This window comes from Chiroxiphia lanceolata, chromosome 5, assembly GCF_009829145.1.
Source record: "Chiroxiphia lanceolata isolate bChiLan1 chromosome 5, bChiLan1.pri, whole genome shotgun sequence".
In the NCBI taxonomy this organism is placed as follows: Eukaryota; Metazoa; Chordata; class Aves; order Passeriformes; family Pipridae; genus Chiroxiphia; species Chiroxiphia lanceolata.
In genome coordinates, this window is record NC_045641.1 from 2,792,039 (window position 1) to 2,814,664 (window position 22,626).

Here is a 22,626-nt window from a genome sequence, read left to right on the forward strand (position 1 = left end):
TGTGCCCTTCTTTGGTGCAGTTGTTGGCAGCATGTTTTTATTTCCTCTACATCATGTGAAAAACATATTTTCCAGCCTAGGTGATGTCCATTGCAGAGGAGAAGGGTGCAGAGAAAGTGCCTCCACTGTAAAATGCCCAAGATAAATCTTTTTTAAGGACCCCTCTGCTTGGGTCTGCTCTGAGCAGCTTGTTGTTTTCCCCTCAAAAATACAAACCTGGCCGGGCACCCAAAGCTTGACACAGGCTGCAAAATGAGTTCTGTGTGAATCTGAACCCAGAGCCTGGTCCAAGCTCTGAGGTTTTATGCAGCACAACACCCAATGAAATTGCCTCTTCCCCTCCCCGTTTCAATTAGAAAGAACATTAGGTCAATCAGATAAAGCCACATTGGGAGGATTTCCTCTTTATGGCGCTTGCCTCTTCAATTATCTATAATGAACTTCCTCACAGCACTGCAAAGCTTTTTATATGCAAACGAATCCTGTTTTGGGGCTGCCTCAATCACGGCTTGTTAATGAACTTGAAACAAGTGTTATCGGAAAGGTTACAGCACCAGTGGTGGAGGGGGACGGGATAAAGCTCCACAAGAAAGACCAGGCTGAAGAGCTGGGATTGGCCTGCAGGTAACAGGGTGGACTATCTCCAACCTCCATCCTCCAGCTCCCATCAGAGGCTTTGCTGTTTGACAGACATCAAGCAAAATGCCCACTCTTGGGAAACGGCTGCTCAGCGGCAGATACGGCTTTCCCATCCTCCTGTCCCACTGATTCCCTCTGCCAATGCATCTCTCTCTCAACTCCTGTGGCTGGGGAGGGAAAAAAAATTGGAGAGGATGTTGCCAAGGTCTTTTCTTCTGCCAGGAGAAAGAGAGGAAGCAGATGCAGAAGCCCCAGGACATGTTGGGCGCGTGACGGGGAAGGGTCGGGGGTGTTGAAACCATTTAGTCCCAAATAGCGTTTACATGTGGTGTCTGCTGGCATGATCAGCACTGGAAACTTTCACTCTTGCTTTAATATAGCCTAGACCATCTCTTTCCCCTGTCCTCTGGGTTTTTATAGGTCTAAATCACACAGAGTTATAGATTATACCTCATTTTCTCATGCTGAGTATCTACTTAACCCTGCATTTATCCTTAACGCTGGTGTGTAGGACCATTGAACTCAAGGTTGGGAAGACTTTCTAGATGGTAAAGCCTTGCTCTTTAATCAAGAAAAACACTTCTCTGGCACTCTAACCATTGTGTTTGAGCGTTAGTAACTCCCTAGAGATGTTTCATCACAGGGCAGCCCAGCAGCAAGAGAAGGGAGTGTTGGAACAGGGTGTAGCCCCTCAAGCACTTAATCCTGAATCCCTCCGAGTGCAGAGAATCACAGTTGTGAAGTTCATCACTGAATTGCAGTCACCCATGAGCTTTCCTTTCCACCTCCAATGCTTACACCCTCCAACCAGGTTAACCTGATGGCCTGTTAAGCCTCAGCCCCTGGTAGCAGGTATCAAGCCAGGCCTAGTGCCAGTTTAGGGGGAAAACAGACACTGGACCCAAGATGGTTCAGCTCCACCCAGCTCCTGTCCAGGTTCTGGTGCCAACCTGGGCAAGGCCAATTGGAGCCCACCAGTAGCTCTCAGCCTCTAAGTGCAGATGGGAAATCACATGGCCCTGAAGGACTCTTCTATCTGGCATCCTCACCAGGACAGACAGACCCTCTTTGGGACTGAGGAAGGCTTCTGGACCTCACTGCAGGGATGGATTGGGTGGTTACTGGATTTTCCTCCTGCCCCTGGGTCGACTCACACATGCAATGTCATGACTGATGGCTCTTGTAATTCTGCTTGTACTTGCTGTAACTGCAGATGTTACATGTCTAATCCATTTCTTTATCTCCCTAAGCTGTTTGCTTCAGTAAGATGCTCCCACCATCTGCCCTAACAAGCTCACAGGCTCTCAATAAGCCATAAATTCCACTTTTGAACCTTTCAGTTCTTTTCCCTCCTTTTCTCCCCTGAATCAGTCATTTTCCTTTTGCTGACCCCTACAGATTAAAGTTTCATGTCTTTAAGGAAGTTCCCTGTCTCTGCTGGCCCCAACTGGGCCTGGCTTTAGTGTTGGACAGGACAGGCTGAAATGGTGTTGCTCTTTGGAGTGGGCAGGGTAGATGCATCATCATGATGCTGGAGCTCTCTACAGAGAGCAACCAATGTGCCAAATGTGAAAAGGAGGGGACAGACTTGACCTTGGCATCTGGGAGTTGAAAAGAATCACCAGGGGGGACAGGCAGGCACTCACAGGGAGTGTGGTCTGTGCTTTTGTTTTGTAGCCCGTTGCAGTGGTTTATTTAAGGGATCCCATTTTATATCAAATGGCCTTGGATTAGCCAGGAAAAAGCTGCAGTAATTTCCTAAAGGTGTAGTAGCTTCCTAGAATCCATGGATGTGACAGCTTGTCTGACTGTGCTGTGAGGAAGCAGCACGTGGCCACTCTAAAGCTGTGCAAATTAATGACACTTTGAGTGCAGCCTCCTGCGTGCCACCCTTGGGTGCCCAGACCTCTACCTTTGTGAGGGACCCACCCAGAGGCACCAGATTAACAACATCCACTTGGCTTTGCTCCTTTGGTGAGCCTTTCCAAGGGATCTCCACACGGTTGTTTCTTGGGAGATGGATCTATCTGTAATAAATATTTTTGTCCTCCTCTAAGCCAAAATAAACTCTCTTTTTAACATCCCCGACTCCATAGGTTGCAACACATCTTGCTGGAGCTGGCTGGAGCTGTGCCTTTTATATAATGGTGTTGGGAAGCAAGGAATTATGCTCAGATTTTGGCTTTATTCACTTCTATCACAGCATTGTGACTGGACTAAACCCATGGAGGGAACATGATTCCTTTTCCATTACCTGAATAACAGAGCAGGTATTAAAAGCCACCAGAGGTGGCTTCCCTGGGTCCTGCAGGCTGAAAGTCTGCAGTGTAAGCAAGGGAGATAGGAAAGGATGGTCTGTAAAAGAAATCCTTCCTCTCCTGTATATCTGAGCCTTCCCTGTAACACTCCCCAATTCCCCCGTAACGGAGCGAGGTCCAGGGAGCTGCAAAGGATTTGTAAGCAGGCAAAGTGAGAAGGTTGAGAAGCATCAGAGGGCTCCACCTGGGGGTGGGAAACCCCATGTGCTGACTTGCTGTGCTGTCTGCTCTCTCCCCAGGACTGTCCCCAGCTGCTGCAGGCTGAGAAGATCCTGGTGCCGGTGGAAGTGGTCAAACCCATCACACTGAAGGCCAAGAACCTGCCCCAGCCTCAGTCGGGCCAGAGAGGCTACGAGTGCATCCTGAACATCCAGGGCAGCGAGCAGAGGGTGCCAGCCCTGAGGTTCAACAGCTCCAGTGTGCAGTGCCAGAACACTTCGGTGAGTGAGCTCTGTGTGCCCGGGAGAGCTGCAGGGGCCACACAAGACCAAAAGTGCCCACAGCACTGTCCCAGTGGGATCTGGGGTGGTGTCACAGCCCTTTTCACCTTACTGAGGGTACTGGAGCTGTTAAATCTAGAGAAGAGGCTCAAGGGATGCTTTATTGCTCTCTATAATCCCCTGAAAAGAGGGTGTAGCCAGGTGGGGGTCAGTGTGTTCTCCCAGATAACAAGCGATAGGACAAAGGGAAATGGCCTCAGGTTGTGCTGGAGAGTTTCAGGTTGGACAGCAGGAAAAATTTCTTCACTGAGAGTGGTTAAGCATTAGAACATGCTGTCCAGGGAAGTGGTGGAGTCACCATCCCTGGAAGTGTTTAGAAGACGTGTAGACATAGCACTTGGCGATGTGGTTTAGTGGGCATGGGGATATTTGGTCATAGGTTGGACTTGATGATCTTGGAGGTCTTTTCCAACCTCAATGATTCTATGATTCCAACCACAGTCAAGGAAATGCTGGCTGGTAGCTTGAAAACTGCCCCTTTTTCTCATCAGACTGGCTGGTGTCACCACACAGTAGTTGCTTCTGGCCCCAGAGCCCTGGATCCCAATATTTGGCCACACAGGAGCACCTTAGCCATGATCTATAAGGCATCATTGTCAGCTTAACCTGCTCATATCCTCAGTGCCACAAACAGGGTTTCCAGATGGAGAGTTTAGGTTATTTTGTAGGGGTTTGGTGATGGGACACAGAAAAACCCCATGTAAACAGCCTGATGTGGTGAGTTGAAAGAAGGGTGAGATCACAGAATCACAGAAAGCTTTGGGTTGGAAGAAACCTTAAAGATCATCTCATTCCAACCCTCTGCCATGGGCAGGGGCACCTTCCACTAGCCCAGGCTGCTCAAAGCCCTGTCCAACCTGGCCTTGGGTTGAGTCAGACCTTCCTGCAGCCACTGACTCACCACATGCTCTTTGGTGAGTCCCTTTCTCCCTCTGCCCACCTCCACTTCCCATCTGCAGTGCAGAGCCAGTGACCCCCCTCCCAGGGAGCCTGTGTGAGTCACGACAGCGCTGTCACCACAGCCATGCCCATTCTGGGGACAAATCAGTCATCTGCCAGGAGCTATTCCTACCTGCAACAGCCGTCTCTACTTCTCCAGAGTCTTCTCCATGAGGTTCATGTCTCCGAGATATGCATCTGAGTCATTTTCACTGCTGCTGCTGCGAGATGATTTATTAGTCAAAGAGCTAATTACAGGCTTTAGCCACTTCACCGCGGCTCTGCCACTCCACGCTGGGCACTGCTTGTCACAACATATTCTGCTGCATTAGGCACCAGCTGAACATCGCAGGCACTAAGCACATTTTACGATCCTTTGTAAACAATCAACTTCCCAATGAGGCTCTTTTATTTGTTTCTTTGTCCCTCTCCCTCCCTCCTCCTGATTTTCATTACCGGTTAATGACCTGTGGGCTTCCAGGTTTGAGGTTTCACCAGGAACAGGTGGCCTGAGAAGTTAAGAAGGTATTACACTTTTTTAAAAAAGCATTTTCTTTTACAATGGTGAAAAAGGGGTGTTATATGGACATGGGCAGAGATTATATATCTGTCCAAAGAGCCTTAGCAGGGAAGGGAGACCTTTAAAGACCTTCTAGAGCCAGGAATTCTCTGGCATACATAGGCATTAGCATGAATTATCTCAGGATGATTTTAAGCATAGTTGGGCTGAGCAGATTAACTTCTCAGCTTTTGTGGGACCCAAGAAATGTCTCTGGTTTTGAGAAGCAATGGTTGCTATTCCCACACCACCTGCCTGCCCCAAGAAGCTGCAGAGCCTAGGACTGGAGAACTGGGGTTCCACGAGTCCCCAGCTGGATTTCCTCATGGGATACCTGAGTGCTGTGACTGCACCATTTTGATCTTAATGTCTGTTTTGCTGAACCAGAACATTCCAGGCTGTGCCAGAGCTGCAGAGGGTGGCAGGGCTGAGTCTCAGGGCTGATGCCAAGGCACTGGCACCCCATGACCTCCCTGCTGTGTGTTGTCTGTAGGATGCTTGTCCCCCGTTTGGTGGTGGCTCAAGTGGATCTATTTCTTCTCCAGGAAGAGAGGCTCGTTTGGAAATAAAATCAACTCTTTTTTCTGTGCTGTTTTCTGCCTCCTCTCCCTTTTCCTCTGCCCTCCCCTTTCCCTCTCCCTCGCTTTCCTCCTCTTCCTTCTCTTTGTTTCCCTTTCCTTTCCTTTTCTCCCCTTTTCTTTTGAAGGTCCTTTAACTCTGATTTGAGTTCTTTTTTCTTCTTTTTTTTTTTTTTTATTTCTGAGAAATGTTATTTCATTGTTGCTCTGAATTTGCCAGACACTGAGAGAAAGAGATGTGGAAGGGAGAGCCAGACAAAAGAAAGCAACGTTCACACAGCTACAAAAAGGGAACAGAGAAGCCCTGGCTGTTTGAGCAGGTGGCAGAGGACACAGACAATAGGGAAGGAGTGCTGGAGATACGTCTCCATCATGATTATTCCCTTCCCTGCCAGAATTAGCATTCAGCCTGGAGCCACTGTGATACAATGAGCCTCTGCTCCGGGGGTCACCTGGCTTTAGAAACAGCCGAGTGAGCTTGTTTGCAAACTGAATCAACCCCCTTCGGCAGAGCTTTTTACTCAGCACGGTTGCTGGAGGAGGCACTGAATGTAGCACCTGCATTGCAGGCTTGGAGAAGGTCCAAAGGAGGGTGGGAGGATGTGTTGTGATGGTGTGTCCCTGAAGGGAAGCTGTCCTGCCAGCAGATCTGTTGGTGGTGCACATTAGGCCAAGCAATCGCTCCTCCCTTGTTTTCCATCCTCAGCCTCAAGGTCTCCCCCCTCCCATCACACATTGGGCACCAGTGAGCTCAGATTTGCCCCTTTTGCAAAGCACAGGATTTTTTCCTGCTTTCCCACAGGATAGAATCAGGGACAAGCCTTAACTCTCGCCTTGCATTTCCCAATCCCTCAAGGTTTACACCAAGGATCAGAACCACCTTAAGCAGGCGCTTTTCTAAGTGGCACCAACTTCAGTTTAAGGGTGCTCTAAGGACACTCAGGTGGGACCAGCCTATCTCGTGGTGTGTCAGGGATGTCATATCCAGTTCTGATGGTCCCTGGGTGCTCAGCCCAGTCAGGACTCAGATCTGCCCCTCTCCCTGTCTTTCCTGGAGATGTTTCATTTGATAACAGCAATAAGTCACCGCAGGCAGCACATTTCGGGACAATTATTGTTCTTGTCAAGTGGTTTGAGACTCTCAGCTCTGGGCTTTGTCCCCTGTCACACCACCCAAGGCATGCAATTATCACTCAGAGGTGCCCTACCTGCCAATCCTTATTGCACTTGTGATAGCTCTGCCAACAGCCTGGACACGGAGTGATGGGCGGAAATGAAAAGGGAGGGGAGCAAAGGAGACATATAAATAAGTAAGTAAAAATGTCAGCAGGAAGGGCTGAAATTGCTGGATGTATCAGGGCAGAGAGCAATCTTCCCAGTGGGAAACAGTGGGAGCCCCAGCACTTGCAATCAGCCCAGTATTATCAGCCTTTGGCACGAGGAAGAGGGAGATGGGTGAGGGATGACCCACCTGAGCACGCCGTGATTATTGCCATTCCCTGCTTCACTGACTAATCCCATACCCTTGGGTGGTGTGAGCCTGCCCACCCCTGGCCTTGACACACACAGGGAGCAGGCACTGATTCCTGGCAGCAGAATCCCTGCTGATAATTTGTCTCAAGTCCTTCACAGGTCTGTGTGTCGTGAGACCCGAGGTGGTGCAGCTGAAAGTGCTGTGTGACTTAGGGACAGGAAAGCAAGGATGTTCTATTTGTCACATCATTGCACTTCAGCAAGAGATCTCAGTGGCATTTGACTCTGTGGTGTGGCTCACAGAGGAGCAAGTGATAAAAAAAACCAAAAACCAATAAAAAGCAGAGCTGGGAAAAAAATGAGGAGTTCTGTTCAGAGAAATCATGGGAAAACACAGTTATGGGTGGCCAAAAGACAAGCACAGGGCTGTGAGTTGTAGAATCATAGAATGGTTTTGGGTTGGAAGGCATCTTAAAGATCATCTAGTTCCAACCCCTTGCCATGGGCAGGAATGCCATGGGCAGACTTGCACATCTGCTTCTCAATTATTTTGATGCATTATTATCGCTTGTCTACATTCAAACCTCACAGAGAAACCCCAGTTGTGACACGGGTTCTGTTGGCCTGGGTGATACCCAGACACAAAAATTCAGCCCCAGTTCTGGGAAGCAAAGAGTCCAAGAAGATGGGTTGACTGTGAACAAGAAGTTTTCTTCTGCTCAGTTTATGACTGGAAAAATGATGCAAAAAGGGATTCAGTGATCTGCACAGGATCACCAAAGGAGTTGATGGCAGGGCCTGGTATAGAAATCAATCCTCAGGCCTGAGTTTTAACCACAAAAGTGGTGTCAGGGAAAACAGACTAACACTAAAATACTACTAAAATGCTGTTTTTCTGCAGATCTTCCTCCACTGCTGGACATTCTTAAGATATAAAGGGGAAACATCATGAAGTCACTCTTCCTTTATCATCCTAAGTGTGCCTAAGCCAAATTACCCAAGGGCTTTACCCTGTGACACAACATCCCAGCAGGATACAGCAAGTGGCCAAGGGTGGATGTGGATTTGCACAAACTGCAGAAGTATCTGATACAAGGAAAGAGTCTGAGAGGCAAAAAAAAAGATACTTGGGAGTTCCAGTGAATTACAACAGCTCCTTCTAGGAGCAGCTCCTTCTAGCAGAGTTTTGGCATTCTCAGTTTGGCCCTCTGAACTGCCCATGATTTTGTGCTTTGATTTGATTTTCATGACTGTGATCCAGATTTGGCAGGTTTAGGGGTCAGATTTACACACTCTGAGCAGTTTTGCTGTGTTGGAGGCAGGAAAGGTGTCCAGCCAAGCCCTAATGGTGTGAACACTCCCAGCAGGAGTACTCAGGAAGCTCCACTGTCCCGGAGATCGATGCACCATCCCTTTTTTCTTCCCTGGAACACATTTCCATCTTATTGTCACAGCTGAGTGAGTCCTTTTCAAAGACTCCTGTTGAGTTCAGCGGGCTTTGAAGAGGGGTCACAATGAGTGAGCAGCTCTTGTGGTCTGCAGAGGACGGAGGGTTTGCTCGCCGGTACTTTGCAAATCGCTCCGTTTCGCTGCCGTGCAGCCCAAAAACCATCTGATCAGATCATGGCAGTGTGAGCATCCTCATTCCTGGCTTCATCCTTGGGGCTCTTCCACGGGGATCCCCTTGCTTATTCCCTCGTATCCATTTCCAGCTCTGGATCAAGCCTGCTGAGTTAAAAAGCTTAATATGTGTTTGCTCCTGGTGCTGCAGGTGAGATAAGATCTGAATTCCCAGCTGGGCTCCTGCTGCTGGCACTGGGATCCTCCCTGGGATGAAAGGCTCCGGGGGACTCCAGCTGCCTGTCCCTTGGCAGCCCTGCCTGGTCTCTGCTTTCTCATGAGGAGCAGAGGAGGGGCAGGCACTGATCTCTGTGGGGACCAGGGACAGGACCCCAGGGAATGGTCTGAAGTTCTGTCAGGAAAGGTTTAGGTTGGATATTAAATAAAGGAACTTCCCCCAGAGGATGACTGGGCACTGAACAGGCTCCCCAGGGCAGTGGGCACAGCACCAAGGCTGCCAGAGCTCAAGGAGTGTTTGGATGATCCTCTCAGGCCCATGGTGTGACTCTTGGGGGTGGTCCTGTGCAGGGCTGAGGGCTGGACTCTATGATCCTTGTGGGTCCCTTCCAAACCAGCATATTCCATGATTCTGTAAATCCCAAACACACATGAGGCTCTGGGGGAGGCAGAATGTAGCACTTCCTAAGACTCATCTGACTTTAGGGTGACCAGGAGTTCTAAATATCCCCTTTCCCGTTCCCAACCAGCATTTTCAAAGCGCTGTGCAGAGCAGGCACTGCTGAGTGGCACAAGATTAATTATTCACTGCTTCTCAGGCACTCTCCTTCCCAATCCTGTCTCCCCATCCTCACCTCAAGCTCAGAAAAGCTGTGAACAGCCAGTGGTGTGAGTCCAAGCAGCTCTGCATCATCTTGCATCTCGCTGGCAGTGACACCAAAAAGTGTCATAAAAATGCTAATGCTGAATGAGACTGGAGGGAACAGCCCTGTTGCAAAGGGTAACCTGTGGCTGCTCTTTACCTCCATGGAAACCACAGAGCTTATACCCATAAATACCCCACAACTAGATCATAATCACAGGCTTTTGCAGATTAATGGCTAATTGTGTTTAGCTTGTCCAAAGAGGAATTACTGTGAAACCAGCTCTCACTCTGCTGTAATGGACAGAAATCACCATCTATGATTTACTCCCAATTATATGGCAATTAAGGGATACAGGAAAAACTTCCTGTAAAGGCTCAGAGCTTTGGCATCTCTGTGGAAAATCACATTGAGACCTTAGGCTGTAGGGAACACTTTACTGCTCTCTAAGATGTGCCCAACCAAACCAGACACCTGGCTGAGTTATATTTAATCTTTTAGTGGGGAAAACATCTTTTTCTTTCAAAGTGGGAGTTTGTCCCACCATAGATCCCAGTGCAGAGGGAGATTCCTGGTCTGAGGAGGGTAAATCCTTCAGTAACAGTAGCAGGCATGGAATGTTTCTCCCCTTCTTGCTTTGTTCTCATTCTGTCCTTTAATCAACCATCTCCTCTCCCTTTATGAGGCTTTTTGCCTTTTGGTGGAGTGTGGGATGGAGGCTGTTGATGGAGGTTGGCAGTGGGATCTGAGGGGCACCTGAGTGAACCCTGTGTGAACTGGCTGAAGATAAATTAAAATTTAGCTGAAAAAAAAAGCGCTGTCAGAGAGTTCTCCAAGTGGAGAGGGCCTCCAGAGACCAGCTTCCCTTTCCTTCCTTCAGGCCACCTCTGTGAACCTTGACTGTCCTTGACAAGTGTTTGTTTAAAGCTGTCCAACTCTCTCTGAAGTTCTCTATGGCTTTTTTTAAGATGCATTTGCTGGAAACTGGATACTCCTCACTCCAGCTGAAGCCTTTCTGGTTCTGAGCAGGGAAAAATGTTTGCGTCCCGGGGTTTACATATGTGACAAACTCTATTTGGTCCATCCCCAAGTGAGAATTGCTTGGGTTTTGGCAGCAATATGGCATTGCTGATTCAGTCTGTTTATGATCCTCAGCAGTCCCCAGTCTCTCCTGCAGCACTGGCCAGTCACTCCAATTTCATAGTTGTTTGCACTGATTTTGCCTACTGAAAAATAGACCCTATTTGCCTGCTTTGAATTTCAGGTGGTTGATTTTGGCCCGTTTTTCTCCCATTTGCCAGGTTTGTTTTGAATTCTTAACCCTGCACCCTCTCCCAGAAGAGTGTCATTCATGAAATCTGTAGCCTATCATCCAAGTCAATAGTGAAAATACTGAGAAATGCCAGATCCAGGACAGAATTCCTTTTGAAACATCCTCCCCAGCCTGCCATGGAATTATCTGACTTTTTTTTTTTTTTGACAGTTTTTGCATAAATCTTATGGTGCCTTCTTTTAGTTCATATTTCCCTGCTTTGTTTATGGGAATCTCCTGTAGGGCAGTAGCAAATACTCTACTGAAATCAAGATAAATGACATCTGCTGCTTTCCCTTTATCCACAAAGTCATTAAGCCTGTCAAAAAGGAAATTAGATTGGGTTGACACAATTTGTTCTTGACAAATCTATGCTGGCTGATTTTTATCACCTTATCATCTCGCAGGTGCTTATAAATTGATTGTTTAATAATTTGATGTACTTTCTTTCAGGGAAGCCAAGTTAGGCTGACAGGTCTATAATTACACAGAACCTCCATTTTCCCCTTTTTTTTCCATGATGTGCCCGTTCCCTGATTTCTGAGACCTCACTCAGCTTCCAAGAGTCCTTCAAAACACCACTAGTGTAGGTAACCCCATATATGTGCTCAGTACCTGTGGATTAGACAGCAGAGGTACAGTTGGATGACAGACCCAAAATGTGTTGTTTACACCTTAAAATGCATCCAAGAGTTGGCAAAATATATTCCAGAGCTGTTCTCAGCACCTGGAAGGTGGATATCCAATTTATCACATGTGGAGAATGGCTTTAAGTGGAAGGAAGACAGGGTTAAATTGGATATTAGGAAGAGATTCTTCCCTGTGAGGGTGGGGAGGCCCTGGCACAGGTTTCCCAGAGAAGCTGTGGCTGCCCCTGGATCCTTGGAAGTGTCCAAGGCCAGGTTGGATGGGGCTTGGAGCAACCTGGGATAGTAGAAGTTGTCCCTGCCCATGGCAGGAGGTGGAACTGGATGATTTTTAAGGTCTCTTCCAACCCACACCTGTAATTCTATGATTCTGTGAATATTCCCCTAATGGCTGAAAGAGCTGCTGAGAGGGACATGGTTTGAGATCCACAGCTTTGAGAGCATCCCATGGCATTGTGGAAGGTGATGGTGACTAGGAAGGTGTCTGACAGCTCCATTTCTCTTGTTCACAATGTGCAGCAGCACCTCCTGCCTTGTCCCACCCCCTCCCCACCCCTGGGCACTTTGTAAGTCTGCGTTTGGGGTTTTCTTTCGTTTTTCCTCTCCCACTTCCAGTATTCCTACGAAGGGATGGAGATTAACAGCCTGCCAGTGGAGCTGACTGTCGTGTGGAACGGGAATTTCAACATTGACAACCCGGCACAGAACAAAGGTAAGGAGTTATTTCAACTTGTCCTTGGAAGTGGTAACCTTAGCAACGGGCAGCAGCGCTCCCCTACACTTAACAAAGCCGCCACCATCTCCCCTGTGCTGTCTGGTACCAACACACTTGTTCTCCACACTCTGCAAATCACCAATTTTTGTGTGCTTTGTGTCCTCCTCTCCCCCCCAGCCCTCCAGTTCTCTCATTCCACCTGGGAAATGCAACTCTCCCTCTCACCTGTGTTGCTTTCCCTCTCCCTTCATCGTCTTCGCCTCCCGCTTCTCCCCGCGGTTTTTTTTGTGCGTCTGGTTTTCATGCCCCTCCTTCTCCAGGTTTCTCCCCCTCTTTATTGCTCCTGCAGGGATGCTCTTCAAGTGAACATGCAGGGAGACCAGGCTCTAGCAATGAACAGGGGAAGGGAGAGGGGGGGCACAAAGGCTGCAGCTCACCAGTGGGAACATTCTGAACAAAATAAAATGAGAATGAGAAGAGGCCTGAAAAGCACCTCTTGCCCAGAGCCTGGCTCTGTTCAACCACCTCTGATGGCACAGGATTGATGTGCCCGTCAGAGAGGGACCCTGCACATCTAGCAGGGGGTTTTTGCTGGAGGTGGATGGTCCATCCACGTCTTCTTCTTCTTCCTTCTTGTCCATCCACCCTGAAATCCTTCCCCCGGGCAACCCCTCCTCTTGGCTGCTCTGCGTTTGCAGCTCAGACCTGCAGATTCTCTCCTTCTCACATCACCACCTCTCAGAAGTTTCTCCCTCCCTCTCTTTACCTTCTCCTGGACACTTTCCACGTCTTCTCCCACTCCATCCCTCTCCATCAGGCACTCCCACACTACTCTCACACCGTTTCACACCCACCCTCATGCTGAGGGGTGATGGGTGAGGTTCCCACCAACACCATATGGAAGCTGGAGAGCAGTACACAATTCAACTCTTCTTCCCACAGCTTGACCCCTTCCTGTCCTTCTCTCCCTGCTCCCACCTCTCTGATGTCTTTCTCCAACAGCCAATGGGTTCAAATCACCAGTCTGGATGACAAAGGTCCTGCACTTCCCCCCCCACCCCCCAACTTGTTAAAGGGTTAAATGCACTCATTGGACACAACAGGCTGGAGGCTCTTGTCCAGCCCTGGCATCCAGTAACGTGTTGAAACTGCTGCCCTCCCTCCATGCTGAAGTTGTCTCCTGCTCTCCAAGCTGTGCCAAGGCATTGCCAGGACACTGCTAATTTCCATGAGCCCAAACAGTGCCATGGACTGTGAGAACCTTCAGCAATGTGGGTTGGAGGTCAGAATTTGGGCACTTGCCCCAGTCCTGCTTAGTTTTCTGCTCCCATTATAAACTGAGTGTTCCTGACACAACATGGGCCAACACCAAGAGTGTGGACCTTTTTTTTTTGGGTTAGTCCTGAACGGTCCAGGGTGATGTAAGATTAAAATCAAGCTCATAATCATGATGATTGTGTCTTTTGGTGCTGGGAACATAAACCAGACCAGAAGATGAAGCCAAGAAACATCTTGTGGTGTTTAGTCCTTGGCACAAGAACCTACCCAAGTGACAGATGCTTTGCAAGCTATTTTTGGGGGTACTTTGGGGTACTCTTCTTGCACTCAGATTAGAGAAATAATGAGTTTCTGAGCTTTTCCTTGCATTGGCCAATACTTGCTGACTTCTTGGGTGCAGGACGTGTATCCAGAGCCTTTGAGCTTTGGGATTGTGTGTAGTGATAACCACAGACAAGGCTTTGGTCACCTACAGGCACAGCAAAACAGAAGCACAGAGGAAAAATCCCCCATTTCCTAAAGAAATCCCCCAGCATGCCCACAAATACAGAAAAAAAACCCTAAGTCTGAGAGCCTTGATTGTATCATCATCATCATCTTCTGGGAGGACAATTCTTTTATCAGGCCTCAGCTTACACAGCTGCAAAATAAGGATAAATAACATGATCTTGTTTCGTAGGAGGGCTGCAACATTTTTAGGCTTTATTTGAAGAAGCTCTGAGTGCTTCTAATCACTTAACAGCCCAAACTGGAGCTAAGCATTAATCACTGTCTTGTATTAGAGGGAGATCAACTCAGAGCTTCAAAATGTAAAGCAAACTCAATTTCTGGAGCAGGAGAAGGGGGAAAGGCTGATTGTGAATCCCTGGATTCAGCCTCAGAGTGAACCATTGTGTATTTACTATTAAGTATTTTTACTATATATTTACATTTATTTAAATATTATATTCTATATTACATTATTTTATATATAATATATTTATATATTATATTATTTATATATTAATAAACAATGTGTTTGTATTTATACTGTATATTAATATATAGTATATAATATGTAATTAATTTAATATTATTTCTATTAAGTAAGAAACCTGAGTGGCATCAACTCAACATGCAGTTCCGGGTAGTTTCACCCTGGACAAATCCCCAAGTTTAAGCTCTGGGTTGACCTGGTCTAGAAAATCATTTTAGGATGAAGTGCTGAGGCTGAGGCTGGTTATAGGTGGCACTTTATGGCTTTCAGTCTCTGAAAAAGGAAGGGACTGAGGGCAAGTCACTGCTCAAGCACAGTTCCCCCAAACCTATCCATACTTCAACTTCCTTCTACTCTCAGCTTCCATAAATACCTTTCCTGGGGGGTGAACTCTAACAAGTGCAGCTTATTTCGAGAAGGGTGTGCTCATTTATTGCCCCATTGCTCACCCCCTTGGAGAGTTCCCATCTCGACTCTGGGACGAGCAGCCTGGAACACCTTCCTCTGTCTCTCACCCTTCGTCCTTCCCTCTGACATCCCACCACTCTCCCGTGCTTTCTGCATCCCTCAGGCCCTCTGTGTTTTCCTGTCCCTGCAGTTCACCTGTACAAGTGTGGGGCCATGAGGGACAGCTGTGGACTCTGCCTGAAAGCCGACCCCGACTTCGAGTGTGGCTGGTGCCAGGGACAGAACCAGTGCACGCTGAAGCAGCACTGTCCAGCCCAGGACAGCCAGTGGCTGGAGTTGTCCAGCACCAAGGGCAAGTGCACCAACCCCAAGATCACGGATGTAAGTCATGGATCTGCAAGAAGATGGGGTATTCCCTCTTGTACCCTTTCCTTGGGCGATTTTCCATGATTCGGGCTCGGGTTGGTGATGGGAAGGGCAGGGCTGAGTCCTGCTGAGCCAGGCTTGGGGATGGGAGGCCATGATGGCCTTCAGAGGCAGGCACAAAACTCCAGGTGTTTACAAGCCAGGGTGTCAGAATTCCCATGCCATAGTCCATGTGGATGTGATTCATTTGCACAAATCAGTCTGCTGGTGCAATCTGAGGAACCCAGATTGCCCAACACAGGGCTGGTAGATGTGACAGCAAGCCTTTAGGAGAACTTGGCCTTCCAGAGGAACAGCTGAAGGTGAGACAAGATGCGCTGGGGCATCTCAAATGGTCGGTGTGAGGGTAAATCAGAGGAACCCAAGTGTCTCTTGAAACAGCCTCTCTGGCTGAGAAATGAGATGTTGAGTGATCCCAGAGTGGTTTGAGCTTTGCTGACAGGAGGTCAAGGAAGGGAGATGGTTGTAGTTTATGTTTTCTGGCAGCATGACATGGACAGAGTCCATGTCCAGAAAAAAATAAGACTCCACTGACTCCAGCAGATTAAAGCCCATTTGTTTGCCTGGCTGGTGTTGAGGGGTAAAAAAGCTCCCATAATGCAAACAAAGCCTTGTACAGTTGTCAGGTTTCCCCTTGGAAGGCTCAAGAAGGAGGCAGGAACAATCCTGGATTAAGAAAAGTTGGGAACTGTCCTATTAAGTGATAAAGAGAGAATGAGGGAAAGGCTGGGGGGAAGGACCTGCAGGATAACGTTGTTCCTTACAAGGTTTCCTATTGAGTGGGCCAAAGGAAGAGATGGGGAAAAGGTTCAGAGAGGACATAAAATAATGGAAAGATCGGAGAGGGGGAGCAGAAGAACGGTGAGAAGGCAAGGGAGGCAAATCAGGCCTGAAGTCTAAAGGGACTTTTGTCTGCTGTCTTAGGATGCCTCTGCCATAATGACAGGCACCATTTCAGGGTCACAGGGCAGGCAGAAGGACCTGAGCCTTGAAAATGAGGTCCCCATCCTTTCCAACTGCCTCCTGCCTTAAGCATCTCTCAGTCACCCTTTTGATGTGACCAGGGCCTTATTTTGGAATTTAGAAGAATCGGGAGGAAAACGAGACAGACAAAACAAGGGGAAAGGCAAAGGAGGAAAATCCAGCCTCCACTGTGGTGGTTTGGTATGAATAATTAGGTGGGTTATTTTCTTAGAAAGCAGGAAAGGCTTTTTTAAGTTGTACCTGGTTAAGAATCAAAAAGTGTGGGTGTTATGGACAAGCTTTAAACCGACGTTCATGCTGGAACATTTTGAGAAAGCAAAGGTTGAGTTGAATCTGTTTTTCCGAGATGCCACTGAAAAGAACTTCTCTTACTGTGTTTCAATCCATCTTTCTGCAATTCATCAGTTCTCAAAGTACTCACTCAGCTGAACTGTTCAAGTTATTCTGATGTTTGTGGCTTATTCTGGTGTTTCCAAGGCGAAGGTCTCCACCACACTTGGATTTATCTGAGACTGGTAATTTTGAGCCCACCTGAACCACCCGAAGCTGTGAAACCAAGCCCAGCCAGCCAGAACGGAGAGTTTTATCTGAATGTTCAACTTTGAGGCCTTGAACATTCTTGGGAGCTGGGAGAAATCTTTTTCTAAATATTTTAAGATTCTCAGACCTTGTGAAACATTCACAGAATTTGATATGGGGATGGTCAACTTAAAGCAGAAGTCCACAAGGACATACAGTGTTAGGATGTTCTGGAGTCCACCCACATTTCTCTGCCATATTTTGACCCCAACCCTACATCTACAGCTTCTTTTTGAAGAGAAAAAAACCTCATCCTCCACCCTACAGCTCCTCCTTCTGATTCTGCTGGCATTTCCTCCAGCAGCTCCCAGAGCTCGAGCGGATCATTGCAACCCTCGCTCCTGAAACATTCCAGCTGTCTGGTGCAACCATAAGGAGCTCTTGGAAAACCTTTTCCTGAGCCATTAGCATGGAAGTAATCTCAAGTGACTGGATATATATTGCAGCTAATGGTAGGCCTGGAGCTGGGGGTGGGAGCATCCATAAGTCTGGAGAGGAGCCAGGGCTGGATCTGCGCAGGGAAGGAGGAGGAACTCACACTTGTATGGCCACAAACACCCCCCCCCCTCTGAACACAGAGCTCCCCAAAACCTGCACTTCTGTACCAGCTCCTGCATTTATGGAGCCACTCAGGGAAACTAAAGGACTTGCTGAGCCATAAAACCCCCTTTAAGAGTGACAAGCAGGAGCTGACACCAGCACAGGGTGTAAATTGTGGTGCAGCTCTGGGGTCTTGGAGAAGAAGCTGAGGCTTCCTGGCAGTTTTGTCTCCCTGCCTGTGTTTTCCTCCCCCAAAACTGACAGGTCTCATCCCGTGTTTTTGCACCTGTGATAGGAACAGGCTCCTTCTCTCCCCTTGTGAGAACAGCCTGGCAACACCTTCCTGTGTGAACCTACGGGAGTGCAATGAAATGGGGTTAAACCATCTCCCACGTGCTCCCGGGAGAATCCCAGGCCCTCCTGTTTTGAGGAAATAAGTGGTTTTTGTAGCTGGCCTCCACAAATTAAGTATTGCACGGGGAGGGTTCGGAGTTTCTCTGTTGGCTTCACTCTGGGAATTTTCCTGTTGATGTTTTTTTGAGTCATAGCAAGAATTTTTTAAAATCTCGGGCTTTAGACCGAGCTGGAAATAGGATGGTATTTCCACTGAGTTTTTTGGGGGGTTTTTTTGTGTGACTTCTGCAGGGAAAATTTGGTCTCCAACTCACCCCTAGTTCTAAAGAAAAGGGCTCTTCTAGCAAGATCTTCTTTTTCACCACTGCACCTGCTTTATTCAGGATAAAGACATGACTCATATGAGAAAAAAAATCCTCTTTTGAGCTCTTCAAAACATAGGTGAGCCCTAATTAACCACAGACCTCCCCTACCTGACAGCCACCTTACCAGAACAAATAAAAACCATTTGATGGCAAGTTTAATACCACAAACAGGAGCAAAATATTCCATGGGGAACTCAGTTCTCTTAAAAAATATGTGTAGTACATAGGAAACAAAATAAACCATGGGAATTTTAGTTTATCTTTCTTTTTTTTCATTTTCAGAACATGTGAGATTGCATTTGGTATGGTGATATATTCCAGCCTTCTGGCATCATTGATATAGTGCTTTATCAGGAGGGGATTAACTGACATCAGCAAAATCTTTTTTTTAATAGAAAAATTTTGCTTGAATAGATATTTATTAATTATTCAGCATAAAAATATTTTGGAAATGCCATTTTTGGAAAGGTTTTCAATGTTGATTCCCCAACTGAGACAATCAGTACTAGTTTCTCCTGGAATAGAAATTTCATTTTCATTATCATCTTTTAGGAAACCTTCCTCTTTTCCTGGAAAATAACCACAAAAACCTCTTTCCTTCCTTCCTTCCTTCCTTATTTTCTTTCTTCTTTTTCTTTCTTTTTCTTTCTTTTTCTTTCTTTCTTTCTTTCCTTCTTTCCTTCTTTTCTCCTTTCCTCCTTTTCTTCTTTTCTCCTTTCCTTCTTCCTTTCCTTCATTCCTTTCCTTCCTTTCCTTCCTTTCTTTTCCTTCCTTCCTTTCCTTCTTTTTTTGTCTATTTTTTCCTTGTCTATCAATCTCATCACCACAAACCACCCAAAGATCAAATCTCCAGCCAACCCAAATAATCCTTTCACCTGTCAGGTTTATGAATGTTGTGCTATTTATTTTCTTTTTAGGGCTTCAGTACCTTGTTGACTTTTGGAGTAGGAATAAACCTCCAAGGGTTCTGATTTTGTTGGTTCAAGTGGTATTTGCCTGGTTTTTGGGCCTGAGATGGGACTGCTGCAGGGATCTTGTGCTGTAGAGGTTGTGACTATGACACACAACACTCTGGGTCTAAGAAGTGCTCTGTGACCATCTGTGCTATTAATTTAATAACCTCTGTTGGTTCCCTGTGAAGTCAGAGCAAAGCCACCCTCATCGAGGAGGTGGTTCATGGCACCTAAAAATTAATATCCTAAAATATAATATCCTAAAATAAAATATCCCAAAATAAAATATCCCCTAAATGTGCCAGATTCTCTTCTCTTTTTATTAAAGGTGGACCTTCTAAAAATTGGCCTTCGGGTGGGAATTACACTGATCCTGGTGCCAGACTCAGTGCTGTGAAGTGGGGGAGAGCAGCCCTGTTTATCCCAATGCCTGGACTTTCCCTGCCAGTCCAACTGCTAGGGAAGGGTGTAGCTGCCAGCCCAGATTCCCACTTGGCAGAGTGGGTAGGACCTCAGACCTCAGACAGGGAATTCCCCTTCCCTCACTGCAGAGAGAGCCTTGCCAAGGCTGGCAGATGGCAGCCATGGCATCCTGAACGGGCAGCAGGGAATACCCTTTCAAAGCAGTGTTTGAACCCCTTTCAAGTAACCAGTTGCATGGCAGAGCTTTTGGGCACAGGGAATAATTGGAAGGGCACAACAGAGATAATTATGGGCCAGCCCCAGGATTTCAGTGCTGTTCCAACGTCGAGGAGGCAGCTCCTGTGCTGATTCCACCTGGCTCTGGACAAGGGTGATGGAGAAAGACACAGTGATCCCAACCCTGCTAGGGGCTGGTGAGGGCCAGTTGGGGTGCAAACATCATTCCCAGCAGGCACCAGGATGGTTGGGATAGTTGCTCATCTCATGTTGGGCGTCAGAACTCTCCCACCCCATAAATAATCTGTCCACGCTCCCATTCCTGCCCTTCCAATGGCACCAGCTTTCCCCTGAGGGAAAATATTCCCCCGAGGGAAGCTGGAGCTCTTTCAGAAATAGGTGTTGGCACAGTCTAATTGCTGTTGCTGTGTCAGTCCCCTCTCACCCTCTCCTCACCTAATCTGACACCCTGTTCCTGTTCTGTCTTGGCTGGTTTTACAGGTGGACGTTTTCAGTGGAGTTTGTGATGTATGACCTGTTCTCCAGAACACATCAAAAACTCCATGTGCTTTGGACTGGGAATTTAGGATTTAAAGTGACTGGCTGAAGTCACTTATGTCCTTTCCACATCCTTTATCCCATTTCTTTCCATCATGCCCCTCTCCTGTCTTTCCATGGCTCATGTCTATAAAGTACAGAGCTCAGCTGCACCACCAGAAATCACTCCTCCTACCTAGAAAACATCTTCTGCTCATCTCTGAATGTTTTGCAAGTAGTTAAAAGGGAGGAAATGGGATGTGGAGCAGAATTTTGTATACTCTGAGGCTGGGGGATGTATGATATATATTTGCAGGGGGTCTGGACTGAGTGAGGCATCTGGAGTAGGTTTGTTCCCTCAGTTGTGCAGCGTTTATGGGTGTCTCTAGTGGTCACAAAAAGACCTGATATTGGCTCTTCTTTCACCTGAGAGGATTCTGGGAGCTGGGGGTTCTGACTGACAGGAAGCTGAAGAGGAGCACGAGTGTGGCCGGGGGGGCAAGAGGGCCAATGGCTGCTGGTCTGGCTGAGGAAGAGTGTGGCAGCAGGAGCAGGGCAGGGCTTGTGCCCCTGGGCTGGGCGCTGGGGAGGCCACCCCTGGAGTGCTGTGTCCAGCTCTGGGCCCTGAGCTCAGGAAGGCCCTGGAGAGGCTGGAGCAGGGGCAGAGAAGAGCAGCGAGGCTGGGGAAGGGACTGGAGCACAAGTGCTGGGAGGAGAGGCTGAGGGAGCTGGGGGGGCTCAGCCTGGAGAGGAGGAGGCTCAGGGGAGACCTCCTACAACTCCCTGCCAGGAGAGAGCCGAGGGGGGTCGGGCTCTGCTCCAGGGAACCAGCAGAAGGAGAAGAGGGCACAGCCTTGAGCTGCGCCAGGAGAGGTTTAGGTTGGGCACCAGTAAGAAATTCTTCACAGAGGGAGTGATCAGGCATTGGAATGGGCTGCCCAGGGAGGGAGTTGGAGTCACCATCCCTGGAGGTGTTTAAGGACAGACTGGATGTGGCATCAGTGCCATGGGCTGGGTGACAGGGTGGGGTTGGGTCAAAGGTTGGACTTGATGATCTCATTGGTCTTTTCCAACCTGTGATTCTGTGATTTACAGAAGTGGTTTGATTATTCTCCCTGTTCTTGGCTTGTTCACAGATCAACCCAGTGACGGGCCCTCGCGAGGGAGGGACCAAGGTGACGATCCGTGGGGAGAACCTGGGGCTGGAGTTCCGGGACATCGCGTCCCACGTCAAAGTGGCCGGCGTGGAGTGCAAACCTCTGGTGGAAGGGTACATCCCTGCAGAGCAGTAAGTGGGGTGTGTGGCAGACAGTGGGCCACTGCACACCTAATGACAGTCATCCCTGTAGGACCTTCCAAGGAGTCCATTCCAGCCAACATGGGAGCTGAGGAGTGGAAACTGCCATTCCCCACATGCAGCTCAGGAGCTGATAATCCATGTATTACTGTATTTGGATTGCATGTTTAGATGATTCTCATGACTTATGCCATGAAGTTACCCTCTGTTTTCAAAAAGCAGACACCACAGGGGTGTTTAGTTCTGGTTTGGGCAGCAGCAATCCTGAGATCACTCTGAGCAGGAGTGATCATTAAACCTTACAGCTGCCTCCACCATGCACGGCTGGAGGAGAGAGGGACCCTCAGTGTCAAACCTCAGCCTAGAATTTCTCAGTATATTTGAGTGGAACTATATAGATTTACACCACCAAAGCGTGTGTCCCACCAAGTGCCAACATAACCTAGTCCACAGTTTGGATTTTGGATTAGACAGGATGGGTTAAGTCTACAGTCCATTCCCCAGCACTCTGGACTCATTTTTTCCAATTCCATCTTACCCACACCATCAAACCACCCCTCAAACTTTGCTTCTGGTTTGTGTTTTCTCCACAGGATAGTGTGTGAGATGGGGGAGGCCAAGCCCAGCCAGCATGCTGGATTTGTGGAAATCTGTGTGGCTGAGTGCAAACCAGAGTTCATGGCCAGATCTTCACAGCTCTATTACTTCATGGTAAGTTCCTGCAAGAAGTTCTCCTTGGTCCTGAAGGTCCTCAGGCCTTGGTCCCCTTTGCTGCATCTACCCATTGTCCTTGATCATATTGAACCTCTGAGCTCTTCACTGCAGTTCTGAGTGCACCAAATTGTTCATTCCATTTCCTTTCGACGTCTTGTTCTGAGCAAAAAATAACTTGTCTAATTAAAGTTTTAACAATCTAATAATAGTCCAGATTATTAGTCCAGTTACAGTTCCATACGGCCACAGTCCAAATTAGTACAGAAAATTCTCATTAATACTTAAAAATGCTGTACAGGAAAGAACAAAGGGGGGAAAAAAGAAGGGGGAAAAAAAAGAAAATGGAAAAAACCAGTGTCCTCCAGAAGAAACTTGGGGGTTGCCATTAATCATTACTACTGAGTCCTCAGCAGGAGTGTGATGTTCATGGTGGGGTTTCTTCCTCCTCACTTTTG

The 22,626-nt window shown here is 47.8% G+C and overlaps 1 protein-coding gene across 1 annotated transcript in view; it reads left to right on the forward strand.

Moving 5' to 3' along the window:
* Positions 1-22,626, forward strand: part of PLXNA4 (plexin A4) — a 451,907-nt gene that overhangs the window by 357,282 nt on the left and 71,999 nt on the right. Inside the window, 5 exon segments of the mRNA XM_032687463.1 lie at positions 3,197-3,397; positions 12,022-12,118; positions 14,974-15,164; positions 21,297-21,448; positions 22,051-22,168. Coding sequence (XP_032543354.1) covers positions 3,197-3,397; positions 12,022-12,118; positions 14,974-15,164; positions 21,297-21,448; positions 22,051-22,168 — 759 coding nt within the window.